Below are 17,611 nucleotides of genomic sequence, written 5' to 3'. Positions count from 1 at the left end.
GTACCTTGAATGTACTTTCTGACTTAGGTCTTCGCCCATCCCATTTCTTCCATCTGAAAGTTATTTCCCCCACTTTTAACCTAAGGCAAACCTGTCTTTCAAGAGCTAGGTAAGTTTAAAAGAAAAAAATATGTACCTTTCCTTTATGCCTTTCTCCAAATAGACCTGTCTGTGGCCTCCCTCCTCTGAATCTCCAGAGTACCCACAACATTTGCACTTCTCATTTTCTCCCTTACATACAGTGAGCTGTGGCCAATTCTCCTCTCCCCTGCTGGGATTTCTGCTCCATGAAGACAGGGCCTTTACCTTCTGTTTCTTGAGATCACTGCGCTGCTTAGCACAGGACCTGGCAAAATCAATATTTGCTGCATAGTTCGTGAATACATTAATTAGCTAATTAATGTAGGCATTTATATGTGAATACTTATCAACCACTAGTGCAAATTAAGTCCCATGATGGACTTTTCCTTTTATATATGTGTGTTCTGTATGGTTTAATCATTTCTGATGTCTACTTTTCTTTCCTAGCAATCATCACAAAACTGGGATAAAAGGCTAAGTATTGATTCTTCGCTCCCAAGTGGCTTTGCTAGTCCTACAAATGAACTACCTCCAACTCGTATCAAGGAAAGCCACATTTTGGAAGGGCTAAGAAAGCTACAGAAGCGAAAAGTGTTACTTGAACCCCCATCAGTGATAACCAAATGGGGTTATAAAGATTGCATGAACTCGAATGAAGGAATATATTCTCCAGGAATTAAAAGTAGCAGCCTCAAGGAGTATCCCCCCTGCAAAACAGCTGACCTGGGGAGCCCCTGCAAGGAGCCCCACAAGACATTTGTTTATGATCTAGATTCCCACGATGATGCAGACGATGACTCCTCCACCTTCGCATTGCTCCAAGCAGTTCCAAACCAGAGCTACAGGCCGCATGGCAGTAAACTAACCCACAGTGTTTCTGACAGTCTGTTTGGCTGGGAAACAAATAGAAAACACGTTCTGGAAGGCACATCCTCAGTTTATCCCAGGGAAAGGCCTGAAAAGCTGACAAGTTGCGCCAGCAGCTGTCCCTTGGAGAGGAAGCTGTGCCCGAGTGTGCAGACGCCTCAGGTACAGAGGGAGAGGGGCCCACACGGCCAAGGCCATGGCTGCGTGGCTCTCAACCTCCAGCTTTCAGACACTGATGACAATGAAACACTCGATGAGCTGCACATAGAGAGCAGTGATGAGAAAAGTCCTTCAGACATGTCACTGGCTGCCGACACCGAGAAGTCTGTGGAGAACCTGGATGTTCTTGTGGGGTTTGGAAAATCTCTATGTGGGTCTCCTGATGAGGAGGAAAAACAAGTGCCCGTCCCTTCAGAGACTAGGCCAAAGACGTTTAGTTTCATTAAGCAGCAAAGAGTTGTAAAAAGGACTTCTTCAGAAGAATGTGTTACCGTGATATTTGATGCGGAAGACGGTGAGCCCATTGAATTCAGCTCTCACCAGACTGGAGTTGTCACTGTTACCAGAAATGAAATTTCCATCAATTCAGCTCCTACTGGACCCAAGGCAGAACATGCTGAACTTTTACCTCAGGGAATTACTTGTTTACACCCAGGAGCTGCTGCAAGAGACTATACTTTCTTTAAAAGGTCTGAAGAGGACACTGAGAAAAACATTCCAAAAGATAATGCAGATAATGTTCCCAGGGTGTCCACTGAATCTTTCAGCTCCAGGACAGTGACACAAAATGCTCAGCAGCAAAAGCCGGTCAAGCCCACACACACGCTATCATGCCAGAGTAATTCCAGGTCTTCAGCGCCCATGGGCATCTATCACAAGCAAAATCTCACAAAAATACCTGCCAGGGGCAAGTCTTCACCTCAGAAATCAAAACGAATGGAGCCGGAAGCCTCCACACTACTCCCTTCATCTGGCCTGGTGACTCTTGAAAAATCAGCGGCCTCAGTTCCTGGGAAACTCTCACGATTCGTGAAGACTGAGAGCTCAGGACCCCTCTTTGAATTACGACCAGATCCACACATTCCAAAACATCCCACCCAACTTCCGCACAGCTCCAGATTGCCCAGCAGGAGGGACTGGGTCCACTGCCCCAAGAGTCAGACTCCAGGGTCACGGTCAAGGCCTGCCATTGAGTCTAGCGACAGCGGAGAGCCCCCCACGAGGGATGAACACTGTGGCTCTGGGCCAGAGGCAGGGGTGAAATCCCCTTCCCCTCCGCCCCCTCCAGGCAGGTCCGTCTCCCTGCTGGCCAGGCCCAGCTATGACTATGCACCAGCACCTTCATCCACCAAGTCTGAAACCAGGGTCCTCAGTGAAACAGCAAGGACCCCATTCAAATCCCCTCTGCTGAAAGGAATCTCTGCTCCGGTTATTTCGTCTAATCAGGCCGCGACAGAAGTGCAGAGGAAGAAACCTTCTGTGGCCTTCAAAAAGCCTGTCTTCACTTACCCTACACCCTCCCCAGAAGCAGTCATTCAAACCCGATGCCCTGCTCACGCCCCCTCCAGCTCCTTCACCGTAATGGCTCTGGGGCCTCCAAAGGTCTCTCCAAAGAGAGGTGCCCCGAAAACCTCTCCTCGCCAAACACTTGGGACCCCACAAATGGACACAGGATTACAGACTCCCAGGATTTCTCCTTCAACCCATGAGCCACTGGAAATGACGTCCTCCAAAAGTGTATCTCCAGGGAGAAAAGGACAGTTGAATGATAGCGCCTCCACACCCCCCAAGCCTTCCTTCTTAGGGGCAAACGAGTCACCATCATCTCAGGTCAGTAGTCCCTCTTTGTCCTCATCACCCTCCAAAAGCCATCACAGCCCTCATGGTTGTCAAAGTGCTCATGAGAAAGGACTGAAAACTCGCCTTCCGGTGGGACTCAAAGTGCTCATGAAGTCTCCCCAGCTGCTCAGGAAAAGTTCCACCGTGCCAGGGAAACATGAAAAAGACAGTTTAAATGAAGCCTCCAAAAGTTCCGTGGCTGTGAACAAGTCAAAGCCAGAGGACTCCAAGAATCCAGCAAGCATGGAGATCACAGCAGGTGAGAGAAATGTGACCACACCGGATTCACAAGCACAGGACAGTTTAGCTGAGGGGCTTCCCCTGGAAACAGCACTACAAGAGTCATTGGAAAGTAGCATCCCTGGGAGTGATGGAAGGGACGGGGTAGATACTAGATCCATGAAAAGATCCCTTTCCTCCAGCAAACCACACCTCAAACCAGCTCTGGGCATGAATGGCGCCAAAGCCCGCAGCCAGAGCTTCAGTGCGCACTCAGGAGACAAGCCTTCCACACCCGCCATGGAAGGGCCAGGCAAAGTCCGAACTCAGATCATTACCAATACTGCTGAGAGAGGCAATTCTCTTACCCGGCAGAACTCTTCCATGGAAAGCTCTCCCAACAAGGCCCCTTCTGTTCCCATGTTGGAGAGTCTCCCTAGTGCTGGGAGGCCCTTGGGGCACCCCTCCTCCAGGCAGGGCTCCCTGGGGAGCTCCGGCAGCTCCAGCAGTCAGCATGGGAGCCCAAGCAAGTTGCCTCTGAGGGTCCCTCCAAAGTCTGAGGGACTCCTCATCCCACCTGGGAAGGAAAACCAGCCGGCCCTCAGCCAGGGAGAGTGCCCCAGTGTGGCTATACTTGCGGAACCAGGCAGTGACCGCCACCGGTGCCCACCCACCCCAACAGACTGCCCTGAAGCCCTGCAGAGCCCGGGGAGGACTCAGCATCCAAGCACTTTTGAAACAAGCAGTACATCCAGGCTAGAAACTTCTGGAAGGCATCCAGATGCCTCTGCAACTGCGACTGATGCTGTGAGTTCAGAAGCCCCCCTCTCACCCACAATCGAAGAAAAGGTCATGTTGTGCATTCAGGAGAATGTGGAAAAGGGCCAAGTGCAAACAAAGCCCACCTCTGTAGAAGCAAAGCAGAAGGCTGGGCCTTCTTTTGCCAGCTGGTTTGGTTTTCGGAAGAGTCGACTTCCAGCTCTGAGTAGCAGGAAAATGGACGTCTCCAAAACCAAAGTAGAAAAGAAAGATGCAAAAGTCTTGGGGTTTGGAAACAGACAACTAAAATCGGAAAGAAAAAAAGAGAAAAAGAAGCCTGAATCACAGTGTGAGACAGAAAATGAGCTTGTCAAGGACACCAAGTCAGCAGATAATCCAGATGGCGGTTTACAAAGCAAAAATAATCGGAAAACACCACAAGACATTTACAGCCAACTGAAGTTTGAACCAAGGAATAGACACAGCCCTGTTACATGTTCAACCAAAGACACCTTCATGACGGAACTCTTGAACAGGTAACTCGCTGGAAAAGCAGGTAGCAATGTAGAGGGGTCCCTCCACCACCTTAAAAAGAGTGGTTTGCTTTCTGTGCATTAAAGGCCAGTCAGGCATGTTTTTCATACAAGCAGAAATGAATAGTAGCAGTCTTTTATACATTAGCCAGAATTTAAACAATGAAATAAAAGTTAGCAATAAAATGATAATTTAGTCCACGTTACTTTGTTAACCAAACCAATGGTCTTTGAAATTAAAGAATGGTAAGTTTTATCAGCGTTGATAGAAATTCCACCTACACTAGGAACTATGAATGTACCCAGATGGCATGAAATGGAAGAAAATTACATGTACGTTTTAAAGCATGCCGATTTCATTGATTATACCTAGCAAACATATACTTGGAAACTTTCCAGAAATAATGATGTTTCTTGCCACTCTTAAGCTAAAAATGTATTTAGGAATCACTCTTCAGTGATTTTTATTTTGCCCTTCTCCACAGTAATCATAAAATAAAAAATACATTATGATATTGTCACATCTAAATTGACACGCTACTAGAATATTTGAAGATTTGATCAAGGCCTGTGAGAAACACTTATCCCTCAAAGGTTTAAAGACAAAGAGCTAGAAAGAGATTACTTTAAATATTAAAAAGATTGGGAAAAGGAGAGTGATTGAAGAAGGAGCAAGGTAACTCATCAGAGGAATCACTTTCTACCTGCAGAGTTGATAAGAAAGCAGCTCCACAGACAGAAAGTGGATCAACTAATGCTTCCTGCAGGAATGTGTTAAAGGGCAGTTCTCAGGGCTCCTGTCTCACCGGCAGCTCTCTCAGCACTCAAGGAAACCACAAGAAAAACATGAAAAGCAAAGCCGATATGGAAGTACCGAAAGGCTCCCTGGTAAGTGCTCCTCCATCCTGGTATCAAGTGCTACAATCTGAGATGTTCTGGCTGAGGTCTTTCTACCGTTTGCTAATGAAAGTGTATGGGTAAGAGATTGCAGTTGGGGGAAAGAAAAGGTCAGTGAAAAAGGATTTGTAAAAAGAGAGAGAAATACTGGTGACAACTGCAGCAGAGAGCTGGCAGCTGGACCTCGAGTGGGCCTGGCCCTCAGGAAATGCTGCTTCTCCCAGCTGTTTTCAAAACGATGAATATAATCGCGGTGAGTCCAGGCAAATGATGCTACCGGTATCATCTTCAAATTACACCATTGGGCTGGAAATTTGTTTTGATGATTATTTCTAACATCACCAGCAACCAAAAAAGAACGAACATGATTTTAAAAATAAAAGTGCTAAACAATTTAAGAGACTATTGCCTATTTTGATGATTTGATTTAAGCGTTGTTTATGTTTTATGAAAGTTGTATGAACCAATTCATGCAACTTAGACAGAAGCTGTGAAGACTAAGAAAGCTTTTTTGGAACTTGGCTCCCTATCATTTAGCCTATTATGGGGTCCAGAATGCAGGGAATAGACTTCTTTTTAAAAATTAAAAAATAAATGGAGCATTTTTATATTTTCCTGGGGTGTACTAGTTTCAGTTAATTTTTTTTTTTAATTACCTTAAATTGCACTTACTCTCCTTACATTCTTTATGTACTTGTGTAAATAATTTGATAATATTCATTGTTCCTTTTGGTAAGTTCCAGAGCACTTAAACACACAAAAAAATTCTCTTTACGGAATTACTATATCCATATCTTTTTGTACTCTAATAAAGAGGTTATCAAAATATAGTACATACTACCATTTTCTGAGGGAGAGCTTTCACTATTTCTCTGCATTATTTTCTGGAGTCGTTCAAGAGTAGAGGAGATTTTAAAGTGACCACGGCTGACATTATTAGCTATTAATTATTAGCTATAAGTATTTATTGATGTTTAGATTTCCTTCAAGTTTCACATACTTTAATTTGAGAGAAGTGGATGTTTAAATTTTTTTACTCAAATAGCTCTTGACTCTACAGAACCATAAGGTCTTTTTGACAAACTCTCCAAAATTGGATGCAGATTATGTTCGTTACAGAAGTTTTTTTTTGTTTTTTTTTTTTTCTTTCCCCCATCCCATTTCTGCTCTTGGTTTCCATGGTATCATCCCTTCTTTGAAAACATAGATGTCCCCTGCATTATAAAACCACAAATTATAAGCATATCTAAGGCTGCCCTTGTAGTGTCACTGAAAGGAAGGGGAGAGAATGAACGTGTGAAAATGTGCAATATGCTGGAAATTCAATCCAGCTGATGGAAAACTTTGATAGCCTGGCAGAGCCCCTTATCAGAGGCGCTCGATTTAACTATGCTCCATTTAGTATGGTCCTGACAGCTTAGGGTATATCTTCACTGTACAGAAGTACCACAAAAACAAAAAGACTTTGTATTTGGCTTTCACGATTTCATTTTTATTTTCTTATTGCTTCCTAATGCTACAGTTCTTTGCCATGCTTTTCCTCTCTCATCTGCAGTCTTTCACAGGGTGCTCTGGTCTTCGCAGAATACCTGCAAGAAACACTCTTATTATTTTGTGTGAAGTACAAAGATTCCCTAACGACCCCGCATATACATAATCAATAGGGATATGATAATTTTTCCAGTTAGTTGAAAGAGAGATTAGTCATGCTGAGAAGCTTTTCCATACAGAGAAATGTCATTAACCTGGATAGTTGACTAGCTAGTCATTTTTTAAAATGTAAAATGCAGTGCTTTTTTGTTTCATCTCCATAATCATCAGCATGGATTGGACTGAAATTACTAATTTCAGAAAGGACATTGCTATAGACTCCTTTGGGACTAGTACAGGAATAGGAGTGAAAACTCATTTATTACATGTTATATAGGAAGGAGATTAGATGCAAAATGAGATGTATTTTAACACCACAGCCCATTTATGTGAATACCCATGAACCTTTTAAAATTCAGAGTTGAAGGGAATTTCCCCCCACTAGGGCTCGAGGTAAATTCACTGTCTGCTTATTTTAAAGTGTGTTGCAAAGAATTTTTTCATAGCAGTTATTTTGGATGAAAACAATGTCTATATACAATGCATTATGTATCACACTTTTTTTCCTACATAAAACCACTGTTTAAAACCTTATGATATACTATACCACCATCTTTTGTTCTTTACAAACTAAGATTATATATAGTTATGAGAGTCCTAAGGCATTTTTAGTATTCTAATATATAATAGAAAGATTATTTTCATACATATAACAAATCCACATGTGTAGCAAACCTCCACTTAGTTCACTAGTAACTGCATATTCATTTTTAGTATTGCTGGAAACATTCTAAAATATGTTTAAAAGTCCTATTAATGTTTGGCTGAATTAAATTTTTTTCTTATTTCACAGCCTTAATTAGAAGCTTATATCCCCATTTCTGCCATCATTTATAGACCACTTAGCTCTAATTTTTGTGTAATTTAGACAAGGGCTGTGCTACTTGGTACTTTTATTTAAATTATACAAAATCATTATAAAATAAGGAAAAGGCATCTCCTAGAAAGGCTGCTTTGGTATTAAGTTAATAAGTCAAAAAGAGGTACACTATGCTTGCTACATGTTTTAAGTTCTTCCTTCCTGTGGATTGAGATAATTTTCTGAAATGAAAAGTCTCAGAGAAAGACAGCTCTAGGCTCCCAGTTAACTATCACTGGGCAAAAATAAAAATCATTAACAAAATTAATGAGATCATATACCTTCATCATGAACCATTTTAATATGACCATTTTAGTATGGGTATTTTAATTTAAATTATTGGTATTCTCTTCACCCAGTGTCACATAGTCTTAAAAAAAAAAAAAGTCTGCTAATAAAAAAGCATCAAATACTATCCCATTAAAATGGTACCATGGTGATAAAATGGCAGAAAATAGTGCAATAATTACACAAATTGTTATCATCTTATTAAGTTCTGTGAAATGTTATAATTTTAACATCCTTAATTGAACAATTCTGTTCTAAATGGTATTTTGATGCTAATAAGAAGCATGCATATTTTGCCCTCCGCCTGCAAAGTTTTCTAAATGAGTAGCTTTTCCAAAGGTTATGCCTTCCAGGAGTTTTCCCTCCCAGGATTATTTCCTGTCTCACTTAGATTCATTATGTTCTTTTCCTTTTCAAATGAGCTTTGGCATCGAAATGTTGGTTTCTTGGGAAGCCGTTAGTGTTAGGGTGATTCAGGGAAGAAAGATGTATAGAACTCCAAATGAAGGATGTTCTCAAAACTGGGTTTAATTGTGAAATTATATCAATGGTGAATTATTTTCTCCCCTTTTCCACTTGTGTCTCTTACAAGCACATTTCTTCCCGCCCTTCCTAGGAACAGGAAGCTCAATTTAACTTCCTAGGAACCGGAAGCTCAATAAAATAGAAGTGCAGTGATATTTAATTGTTGCCTGTTATAGACTGGTGTTTGGAGTAGTAGTTCCTGAGACTAGAACTGCAGAGCCCCAAAAGATGGACAAGAGTTAGAGATGAATCATTAGAAGACACCCAAAGCACTGACAACTAACTTAAACCAAAAACAACCCATAGTTGTTGCTTGTGAGTCACCTTCTACTTTGTACCAAATGGGACATAACTGACATGGACTTGTTTCTGTTCCTGGGATGGCAGCAATGACTGGGACATTTCTGCATTTCTAACCACCAGTCTTTTCTGACCCAAACGCTTGCCAGACTTCTTGGTTTTGGGTCCACTCTCCCATTCTTTGCAGTGCTTTCCCGCATGGAGACTGTCCCACTTGTACCTATTTTTGGCAAATTCTTCACCTGGCAGCCTTCTTACTCCCAGGAAAGCTCCCACAACTTCCCACCAACATCCAGCTCCTATGGGATCAAGAATGAAAATTAATTTAAATTTCATCTTATGAAAAATATAATTAGCAAGGGGAATCTGCTGCCAAAATAAATTATGCCCCTCATTTCCATAGGCAAATGGATTTTTTTTAATTACTCACCACTTTGCATTGAAATCTATTTGTATGGATAATTAGAACTGACAAGTATGTCACTCTAAAGCACTCCCCCACTTTCCATTTTCTTGCTGCTTCTTCATCCATTCCCTTCAAGTTCACAGTTTCCCCCTCTGAGTCATCTGCCCCTCATGGGTCATCCAGCCCAGGAAAGCTGAGAGAGCCAGGGGACTCATTCACCATCTCAGTTCCTCTCATAAGTCCCCAGAGGCCACATTTAGCGTTTGCCATTAAGCACATAAAGCCCTGGAAAGGCTCTGGCAAGGAGCTGACAGGTAGGACTGTGCAGTAGCTTTTGTTTTCTTTCTTAAATACGATAATTAGAGAAAGGAGGTGGAGAAGGCACACAGAAGGGGTAGGGAATAGTAGGGAAGAGAAGCGGAGAATTACACACACACACACACGAAAAATGTTTACTACTCTTAAAATATAGTTTATGGATACTTGGAATATTGCCTTCATACCTAACTGGTAGACATTAACAAAGAGTAGTTCTTTGGAAGGTCTGGAAAGGACAGCTGTAACTGGACAGGGCACTCTGAAAAATTGAATTATAGCAATGAATAGGAATCAGGAGTGCTTGTTCTATAACTGAAATTGTGTATGACTTTGAATAGATTATTAACCCTCTCTGAACCTCCTTTTTCTTTATCTGTAAGATGAAAACTTTGTTCTGATTATTTGATTCTTTCATTTAGAATTTCACAGGCTGGCAGAGATGATGATTTACTCACAGTCCAACAGGTTTTGAGGGCACCCCTACAAGTTTAAAATGTATAAATTTAGAAAAACCTGAAGAAAATACTATTTTACATTAACAGGTGGGGGAAATATGGGACATACTGCCTTAAGAGCTGATATGAAACTGAAAATATGATTTCCTTGTTGTTTCTGTAAAGTAGGATAAAAGGCTCCCAGTGGATTATTAATGGAAACTAAGGTGTTTGGGGGCCTTTGGGTCACCTTGTCATGAACAGATCCCTGAGCAAAGAGAACCTTGGAAGGCAAATAAGTAGTGCTTTGGTCTTTCTCATACTCGCAGTACGTTTCCTCTCTGCCATCTGTAAATATATACTGCTAGAACACGGTCAGTTAATGAAGCCCTTTTTTCCTGCCTTCTTTCATTCTCTGACTTTCTTCCTTTGGAGTTGCTAACCAACAGGGAAATGCCCACAGATTAGACAGCTGAAGGGGAAAGAAAGTGATGAAGCATGGCCTCTTGATACTGAACCCTTAACGATCTCTCCTTGCCAGGGTTGAGTTAGCCGTCTACATACTCTCTTGAGTTTGCCATCTCTGGCTATCAGCATGGTACAGATTAAGCACCAATTACATTCTAATATTGAAACTGCAGTCATAAAATGTAAATAATTGGTCTTATTCCATTAAGTATGAAAAATAGGAGGCAAAAAGTAGAAAGCTAAATCCAGCTCAAGGTCAGTATTCAGCCATACGACTTTTACATTGAGAGTATAAACTAATAATTTCTTGGCATTCAACTCAAGCCCTGTAGCAAATCCACTGACAACCTCTGATGTAAGTGCCTCAGCAGAACACCCATTGCATTGCACATTATTATCATTGGCTGCCTGGAATGTATTTCAAAAGAGCTATGTAGGGCCATTCCCTCCAGAACCCTAAGTTGTCTTGATACTGAGTCCAAGTCTGCATAGGCATATTCAAGTGGAAATTTCAGAATACCAAAGGTCCCCCTAGTAAACACAAATCTGGAGTCAGATTTGCTGTGTTTAAATCCCAGTGCCACCACTTTGACAATCACCTTCTCTGTTGCTTTGGGATGGGTCTTCATCTTTTAAAATAAAGCTAACCATAGCACCTGCTTCACAGCACTGTTGTAAGGATTTTGAGATCTTACATGCAAACAGCGCCTGCCCAGTATGTAAGTGTTCACTGTTGTTTGTGGTTGGTATTGCTGATAATGCTCTTACTTCTGCTATTGGATTGGGAAGCAGGGGGCCTGGGCTTTCATGCCAGTGTTGCCACTGACTTCATTCGTGCCAACTTTAAAGAGACCTCAGAATTCTCATCTGTAAAATACTGGGACTTCATTAAATTCTGTGTAGAGTTCCATCTGATGCTGCCCAATCAAGCGCCTGGGCCTTCCAACTGAAATGTAAGAGGGAATGGTTTTGGCTGAAAAAAAAAATCTAGATAAATGACTCACTGCTCTAGTTCACTGATCATACATACATCATTGTCATCTCCTTTCATTATGGAAAGAATGAAAAAAAAAATCGTCTTCTTAGTTACATTCCAGGAAAGGGCCAGGAGATCTAAGTATATTTAAAGTATATATTTTCATTCCTATTGAAATAACTGGTAGTGGAAGTCACTTACTCTAGAGGAATTATACCTCCTTAGACTTTAATTTTTCCTAACAGTCGTGTGTTACTGATTTTATTAATTATTAAAAAGCAAAGCTGTTATCTCTAAAATTGTGTGTAGAATTAGATACCCTGTAAGTTCTCTCCTTCAGAGATGAAGTTATATGCCTGAAAATAAGCTCTTATAATTAAAACTTGCAATAAAGGCAAATGATGGAGTGTGGAAAAGTGGAATAAAAAAATATATGTTATATGTATACGTACATACTCACACATGTATATACATGCAAACACTCACACCTATGCCCAAATATTTGTTATAGAATGTATCCTTACTCTGAGGATTGCAAAACGATCTTTTTAATAAAACAAATAAGAACTTGCATCATTTTCTTCTTCTTACAGGTAAAACAGGCAAACGAAAACTTGCAAGAGGATGAAGATGATGCAGTTGCAGATTCTGTATTTCAGAGCCACATCATAGGTAAAAATTCACATATTTATATGTCTTTTACTGAGACTTATTCTAAATGTGTCCTTCGTTCAGATATGGTACATTCCTAGAGACCATGTCCCTCTATCAAGACTGAGTCTTAACTATTCACACGTGGTTGCCATTATCTCCTTAGACCTTGGACATTACCATAAAATACATGGGTCAAAGCAGCACCTATGAGGAAAACATGGGTATTTGTAAAAGAATGCAAACTGATGGGAAGTATTTGTCAATATGAAATCAAAGTGATACTGAGTAATCCAGTTTCTATAATTGTCTCAAGAACACCTAGTGGTTATAAGTGTGGGTGGTGGTTTTCCTAAATGAAATATTTGGTAAATTGAATGCTTTACACATAGTAGCAAATATAGAATAAGAAAATTCGGTTTGCCAAAACTCTCAACTCACTTTTTACATCATTTCTGTGAAAACTCAGAATATAGATAGTCCTGTCTCTGAAATAAGTTCAGCTTGTCAGCCACGTCTTAAAATTGTGCATAACCTTGAAGGAACTCAAGTTTCCAGCACACAGGAACTTTGCTGACCTCTTTTCAGCAGCTGGGAGGTAACCAGTAATAGAGGAGTTGCCTGTGACTACCATCCTTGTCAAGAGGTAGAAGAAGTGACACCTTTAGCTACTCCAGGCCAGGACACTTGAAGGATTGGTTGTTCCTCAGGCTCTAAATATAGCCATGCATCTGAGCGTGCTGATTATTTAGCTTGACACAAGACACGGAGGCATCATGGAATCATTTCTGCAAGTCACATTTGGGTGTAGGAGACAGTGCTGAATACCGTGTCCCAGAATATGATGGCCCCACAGATCCCCAGTGTCTAGTATAATCAGCATCCATTTCTCCTCTCCTTTCACCTGGAGCATCTTTAGCTGCCCACTCTCAGTCTCCCACTACTCGGCGCCATGTTGGCGCACTTTGTGGCTGATTTTCTAGCATACTCAGCGGTCTTGTGCAAACGATAATTTATAGTTTGTCTGAGAGAGTTGTTGTACCCCTATGGCTTAATGAGACTGGCATGCCATTATTATTCTTTTCATTCGTAATTGGGAACACAAAAGTCTTCACAAACAACTGAAAGAGTAGTCTGAATAAGATTATTATTCCAAAAGGACATCCTTTATTATAGTTGTCAATGTAAAATGCTTAAATTGGTATCAGTTCTGCCTAGTTAGCTAATATTCGAGTTAAATATTGTTTAACAGCCTTCAAACATGACATTGTGCAAAGCCCTGCTGAGTCATCATTTTTCCATAACGAGGTGTTCTTGGGCCTATGAAATAATATATATAAAGTCACAAGCTGAATATTTTCTAAGAGAACTACAGAAATCTCTTAAAATATTTTTTAATAGGTAGCAATTCTTTATATCTGTGCTGCTTGATGCGATAGCCACTAGCCACATGTTGGCTGTTTCAATTAATGAAGCAAGATAAAATTAAAAATTTACTTCATCAAAAATACTAGCCACAGTTTGAATGTTCAGTGGCCCTGTATTCTGTACAGTCACGTGTCACTTGGTGACAGGAATATGTCTTGAGAAATGTGTCATTTGGCAATTTCAACGTTGTGCGAATGTCAAAGAGTGAACTTACACAAACCTACATGGTATAGCCTACTACACACCTAGGCTATATGGTATAGCCTGTTGGTCCTAGGCTACAAGCCTGTACAGCATGTTACTGTATTGAATATTGCAGGCAATTATAACACAATGGTAAGTATTTGTCTATCTACCCGCAGCTAAACATAGAAAAGGTAAGGTTAAAAAAAATGCTAGTATCGGCCTGACGCAGTGGCTCATGCCTGTAATCCCAGCATTCTGGGAGGCCAAGGCAGGTGGATCACAAGGTCAGGTGATCGAGACCATCCTGGCTAACATGCTGAAACCCTGTATCTACAAAAATACAAAAAAAAAAAAAAAAATTAGCTGGGCGTGGTGGCGGGTGCCTGTAGTCCCAGTTACTTGGGAGGCTGAGGCAGAAGAATGGCGTGAACCCAGAAGGCAGAGCTTGCAGTGAGCCAAAATCATGCCACTGCACTCTAGCCTGGGCAACAGAGTGAGACTCCGTCTAAAACAATAAAAAATAAAAAAATTCGCATCGAAGATAAACAACAATATACCTATATAGGGCACTTATAGAAATAGAAGTTGCTCTGGGTGGGTCAGTTAGTGAGTGGTGAGTGAATGGAGGGCCCAGGACATCACCTTACACTACTGTAGACTTTATAAACACTGTACACTTAGGCTACACTAAATTTATTGAAAAAAAATTCTTCAATAATAAATTAACTTTAGCTTCCCATCACTTTTTTACTTTATAAACTTTTAAATTATTTTTAACGTTTTGACTCTGTGATAGTACTTAGCTTAAAACAAACACATTGTACAGCTACACAAAATATAATATTTCTTTATATCCTTATTCTATAAGTTTTTTTCTATTAAAATTTTTTTCACATTTAAAATTTTTTGTTAAAAACGAAGACACAAACACACATATTATCTAGGCCTCCACAGGGTCAGAATCATCAATATCACTGTCTTCCACCTCCACATCTTCTCCCACTGGAAGATCTTCAGAAGCAATAACACACATAGGACGGTCATTTACTGTGTTAACAATGTCTTCTTCTAGATACCTCCTGAAGGAATAGCCAGAGTCTGTTAACTTTTTTTAATAAATGGAAGGAGTACAGTCTAAAATAACAGTAAAAAGTGTACTATAGTAGTAAATACATAAACCAGTAATAGTCGCTTATTATCATTATCAGATATTCTGTACTATACGTCATTGTATGTGCTAGATTTTTCCATGACTGGCAGCACATAAGTTTTTATACACCAGCATCACCACAAACATGTGAGTAATGGGTTACACTATGACATTACAATCGTTTAACTATGACGTCACTAGGCAATAGGAATTTTTCAGCTTCATTATAATCTTAAGGGATCACCATCATGTATGCAGTTCATCATTGGGCAACACATCATTTTGTGGTACATGACTATGTTCTATATCATAAATAGATCACATATGTTCCTTCATCACACAAACATATGTGTTCTATATGAATGTTTCCTTTGTCAGTGTTCTGTTGGATAGTGCTGCGTTAGATTACTCTAATGGAAGTACATTTGAACCATGTTTTTGATAGATAATTGACTTGATGTTCAGATCATTGCAGATGTATCTCTTCAAAGTGGTAGAGAACCATATGAATAAGCTACTGTTGGCCACAAGTAAACAACAACAAAAAAGCCTGACAAGTCATTACATAAATAATAAAGTTAATCGTCTTATAGAATTAAAAGACTGGAGGAAGGCAAACATGAAAGAGGTGTGTAGCAGCTCAACAATGTCATCAAAAGCCTTTTATATACAGGTACCTTTTTCGACCACATATTTGTATTGTAACAAGAACTCAGGCAAAGTTTTGTCCATAGTTAAGAAGAACTCTTGGGATCTATAAGTTTGGGGCACTCGATACTGGTTTGAGCAAATTTGGGTTGGAGAAGAAAGGACAGGATCAAGCCTACTTCAGTGAACTGCACAGGAATCATCGCCAGGGGAAAAAAGAGTTGTTTTGTGGTAGAACCCTGCTTTTGAAAAGTAGCCTGCATAAAGGCTTAAGAATTGAGACAAAGCTATGTTAAGCCAAATAGAGGAGCCAATATTGGCTCATTGTATCTATTTACTTGGCCATGATTACCCTGCTAGTTTTTTGTCCTCATGCTTGTGGCCTCTGGTTGCAAATTGACTCCCACCACTCTAGTCATTTACCTTTAAGACAAAAGTATAAGGAAGACTAAAACTTCACTACAGTTCCCCCATAGACTCCATCTTATGGATCATTGATGAGAAATGAATCATGCAGCCAATCCTAGCTGCAAAGGATGCTGGGAAAGTTAGCATGTTGCTTTCCAGCCTCCATTGCATGAAATAGCAGGGAAAAGAGGGCTGAGCATGTCTCCTAGGCTAGCCAGTCAATAGGCTCTCCACAGACCTTCTAAAAAGTCCCTCCATTTCAAGACTGAATGAGACTCAACAAAGTCAAGTGGTTGTTTATCTTAATTCCACAAGAATGGCCAAGAATATATATATTTTGTACCCGGATAATACCATTGTTCTTCATGTTGTCTAACCTAAGTGTTGTCACATATTCTTGCAATATTTTGTAACCATAATATGTTTCCAATAGCAGCAACTGTGCAAATCTAAATGTGTTATTCTTCTAACCAACACTAACTAATGTCTTTGACAGAAAACAATCAGGAAAGTTGTGAATCTGAATGTTTGCATTTCTGTGGTTAAGGGTAATCACGTTAGTTTAATCCAAATGTTATGAGTTGATTACAAGAGAAGACATGTTAACTTGGCCAGATGCAGTAACTGATCTCTGTAATGCCAGCACTTTGGGAGGTTGAGGCAGCAGAATTGCTTGAACTCAGGAGTTCAAGACCAGCTTGAGCAACATAGTGAGATCCCATCTATACTAAAAATTTTTTTTAAATTAGTCAGGCATCGGGGCATGTGTCTATAGTCCCAGCTACTCTGGAGGCTGAGGCAGGAGAATTGTTGAGCCTCAGAGGTCAAGGGTGCAGTAAGCCATTATCACGCCACTGCACTCCAGCCCAGGTGACAAAGCAAGACCCTGCCTCAAAAAAAAAAGAAAAAAAAAGATATGAACTAAACCTGCTCGATATTGAAATTCAAGATTCATGCTTAAGTAAAATAAAGCAACTACATTTTTTTCTTTAAAATTGCCCTCATAAATGTCAGACTAAACACAGCAAATGGCTAGCCTAGCCTAATAGAAATATTAACAACAATGATCACAAATGCTGTATTTCTAATTAATCTTTCCTGCTATCTAACTATAATGCCTTTACCCTATGTATTATACTAATTGTCTACTACAGTTAACAATTAGTAGGAATTCAAATACCATTCCTTGTCTTTTATTGAAAACATCAGCCAATTATAATAAAAAGTAATTCCCTAGGAGGAAACAGGGGATTTGTAAAATCTTATAAAGAGGAGAAAATGTCCTTTGAGGAATTTGGGGGAGAATATTATTGAAGCAGAACCCATAGGATTCACACAAAAAATTGAATCCTATTGGGATTGTATGGTAGGTGTTCATGAAGTGAAAGATACATGTTATTTACCACCAACTTAAAAGGGTTGAAAAGAATAATCTTCCCAGTAGTCTAAAGGGCATAGGCCACAGTGCCCCCTGGTTGAATGAGGTCCATTTACCCTCCCCCATTGTCTGGGTGTACTCCTAGCCTCTTTTGCAGGAGCCAGAAGGGTTCCTACTACCAGAGTGTAGCATGACAGAGGACATGGTCTTACCCTGATGCTCTGACTTTCCTTGGATAGCTCTGTGAAGTTGCCAGTGAGGTGCTCTTTTCCCTACTCCAGAAACTGATATTGCCTCCGAAGCATCCTGCCACCCCAATCTATTGTCCTTCCTCCATTCTTCC

General features: G+C 40.4%; 1 protein-coding gene across 2 annotated transcripts in view; it reads left to right on the top strand.

Annotated features, from left to right (window-relative positions):
* NCKAP5 (NCK associated protein 5) overlaps positions 1–17,611 on the top strand; it is a 914,274-nt gene that overhangs the window by 766,557 nt on the left and 130,106 nt on the right. Inside the window, exons 13-15 of one of the 2 annotated variants that reach the window (XM_021924271.2) lie at positions 529–4,301; positions 5,009–5,186; positions 12,013–12,091. In XM_021924271.2, coding sequence (XP_021779963.2) covers positions 529–4,301; positions 5,009–5,186; positions 12,013–12,091 — 4,030 coding nt within the window. The remainder of the gene's footprint in view (positions 1–528; positions 4,302–5,008; positions 5,187–12,012; positions 12,092–17,611) is intronic. The other variant, XM_021924272.2, reaches the window with a different exon arrangement.

The sequence above is a fragment of the Papio anubis genome, chromosome 10 (genome assembly GCF_008728515.1).
Source record: "Papio anubis isolate 15944 chromosome 10, Panubis1.0, whole genome shotgun sequence".
NCBI classification, from domain to species: domain Eukaryota; kingdom Metazoa; phylum Chordata; class Mammalia; order Primates; family Cercopithecidae; genus Papio; species Papio anubis.
Note: the sequence above shows the minus strand (reverse complement) of the source record. Positions and strands in the feature narration are given on the sequence as shown.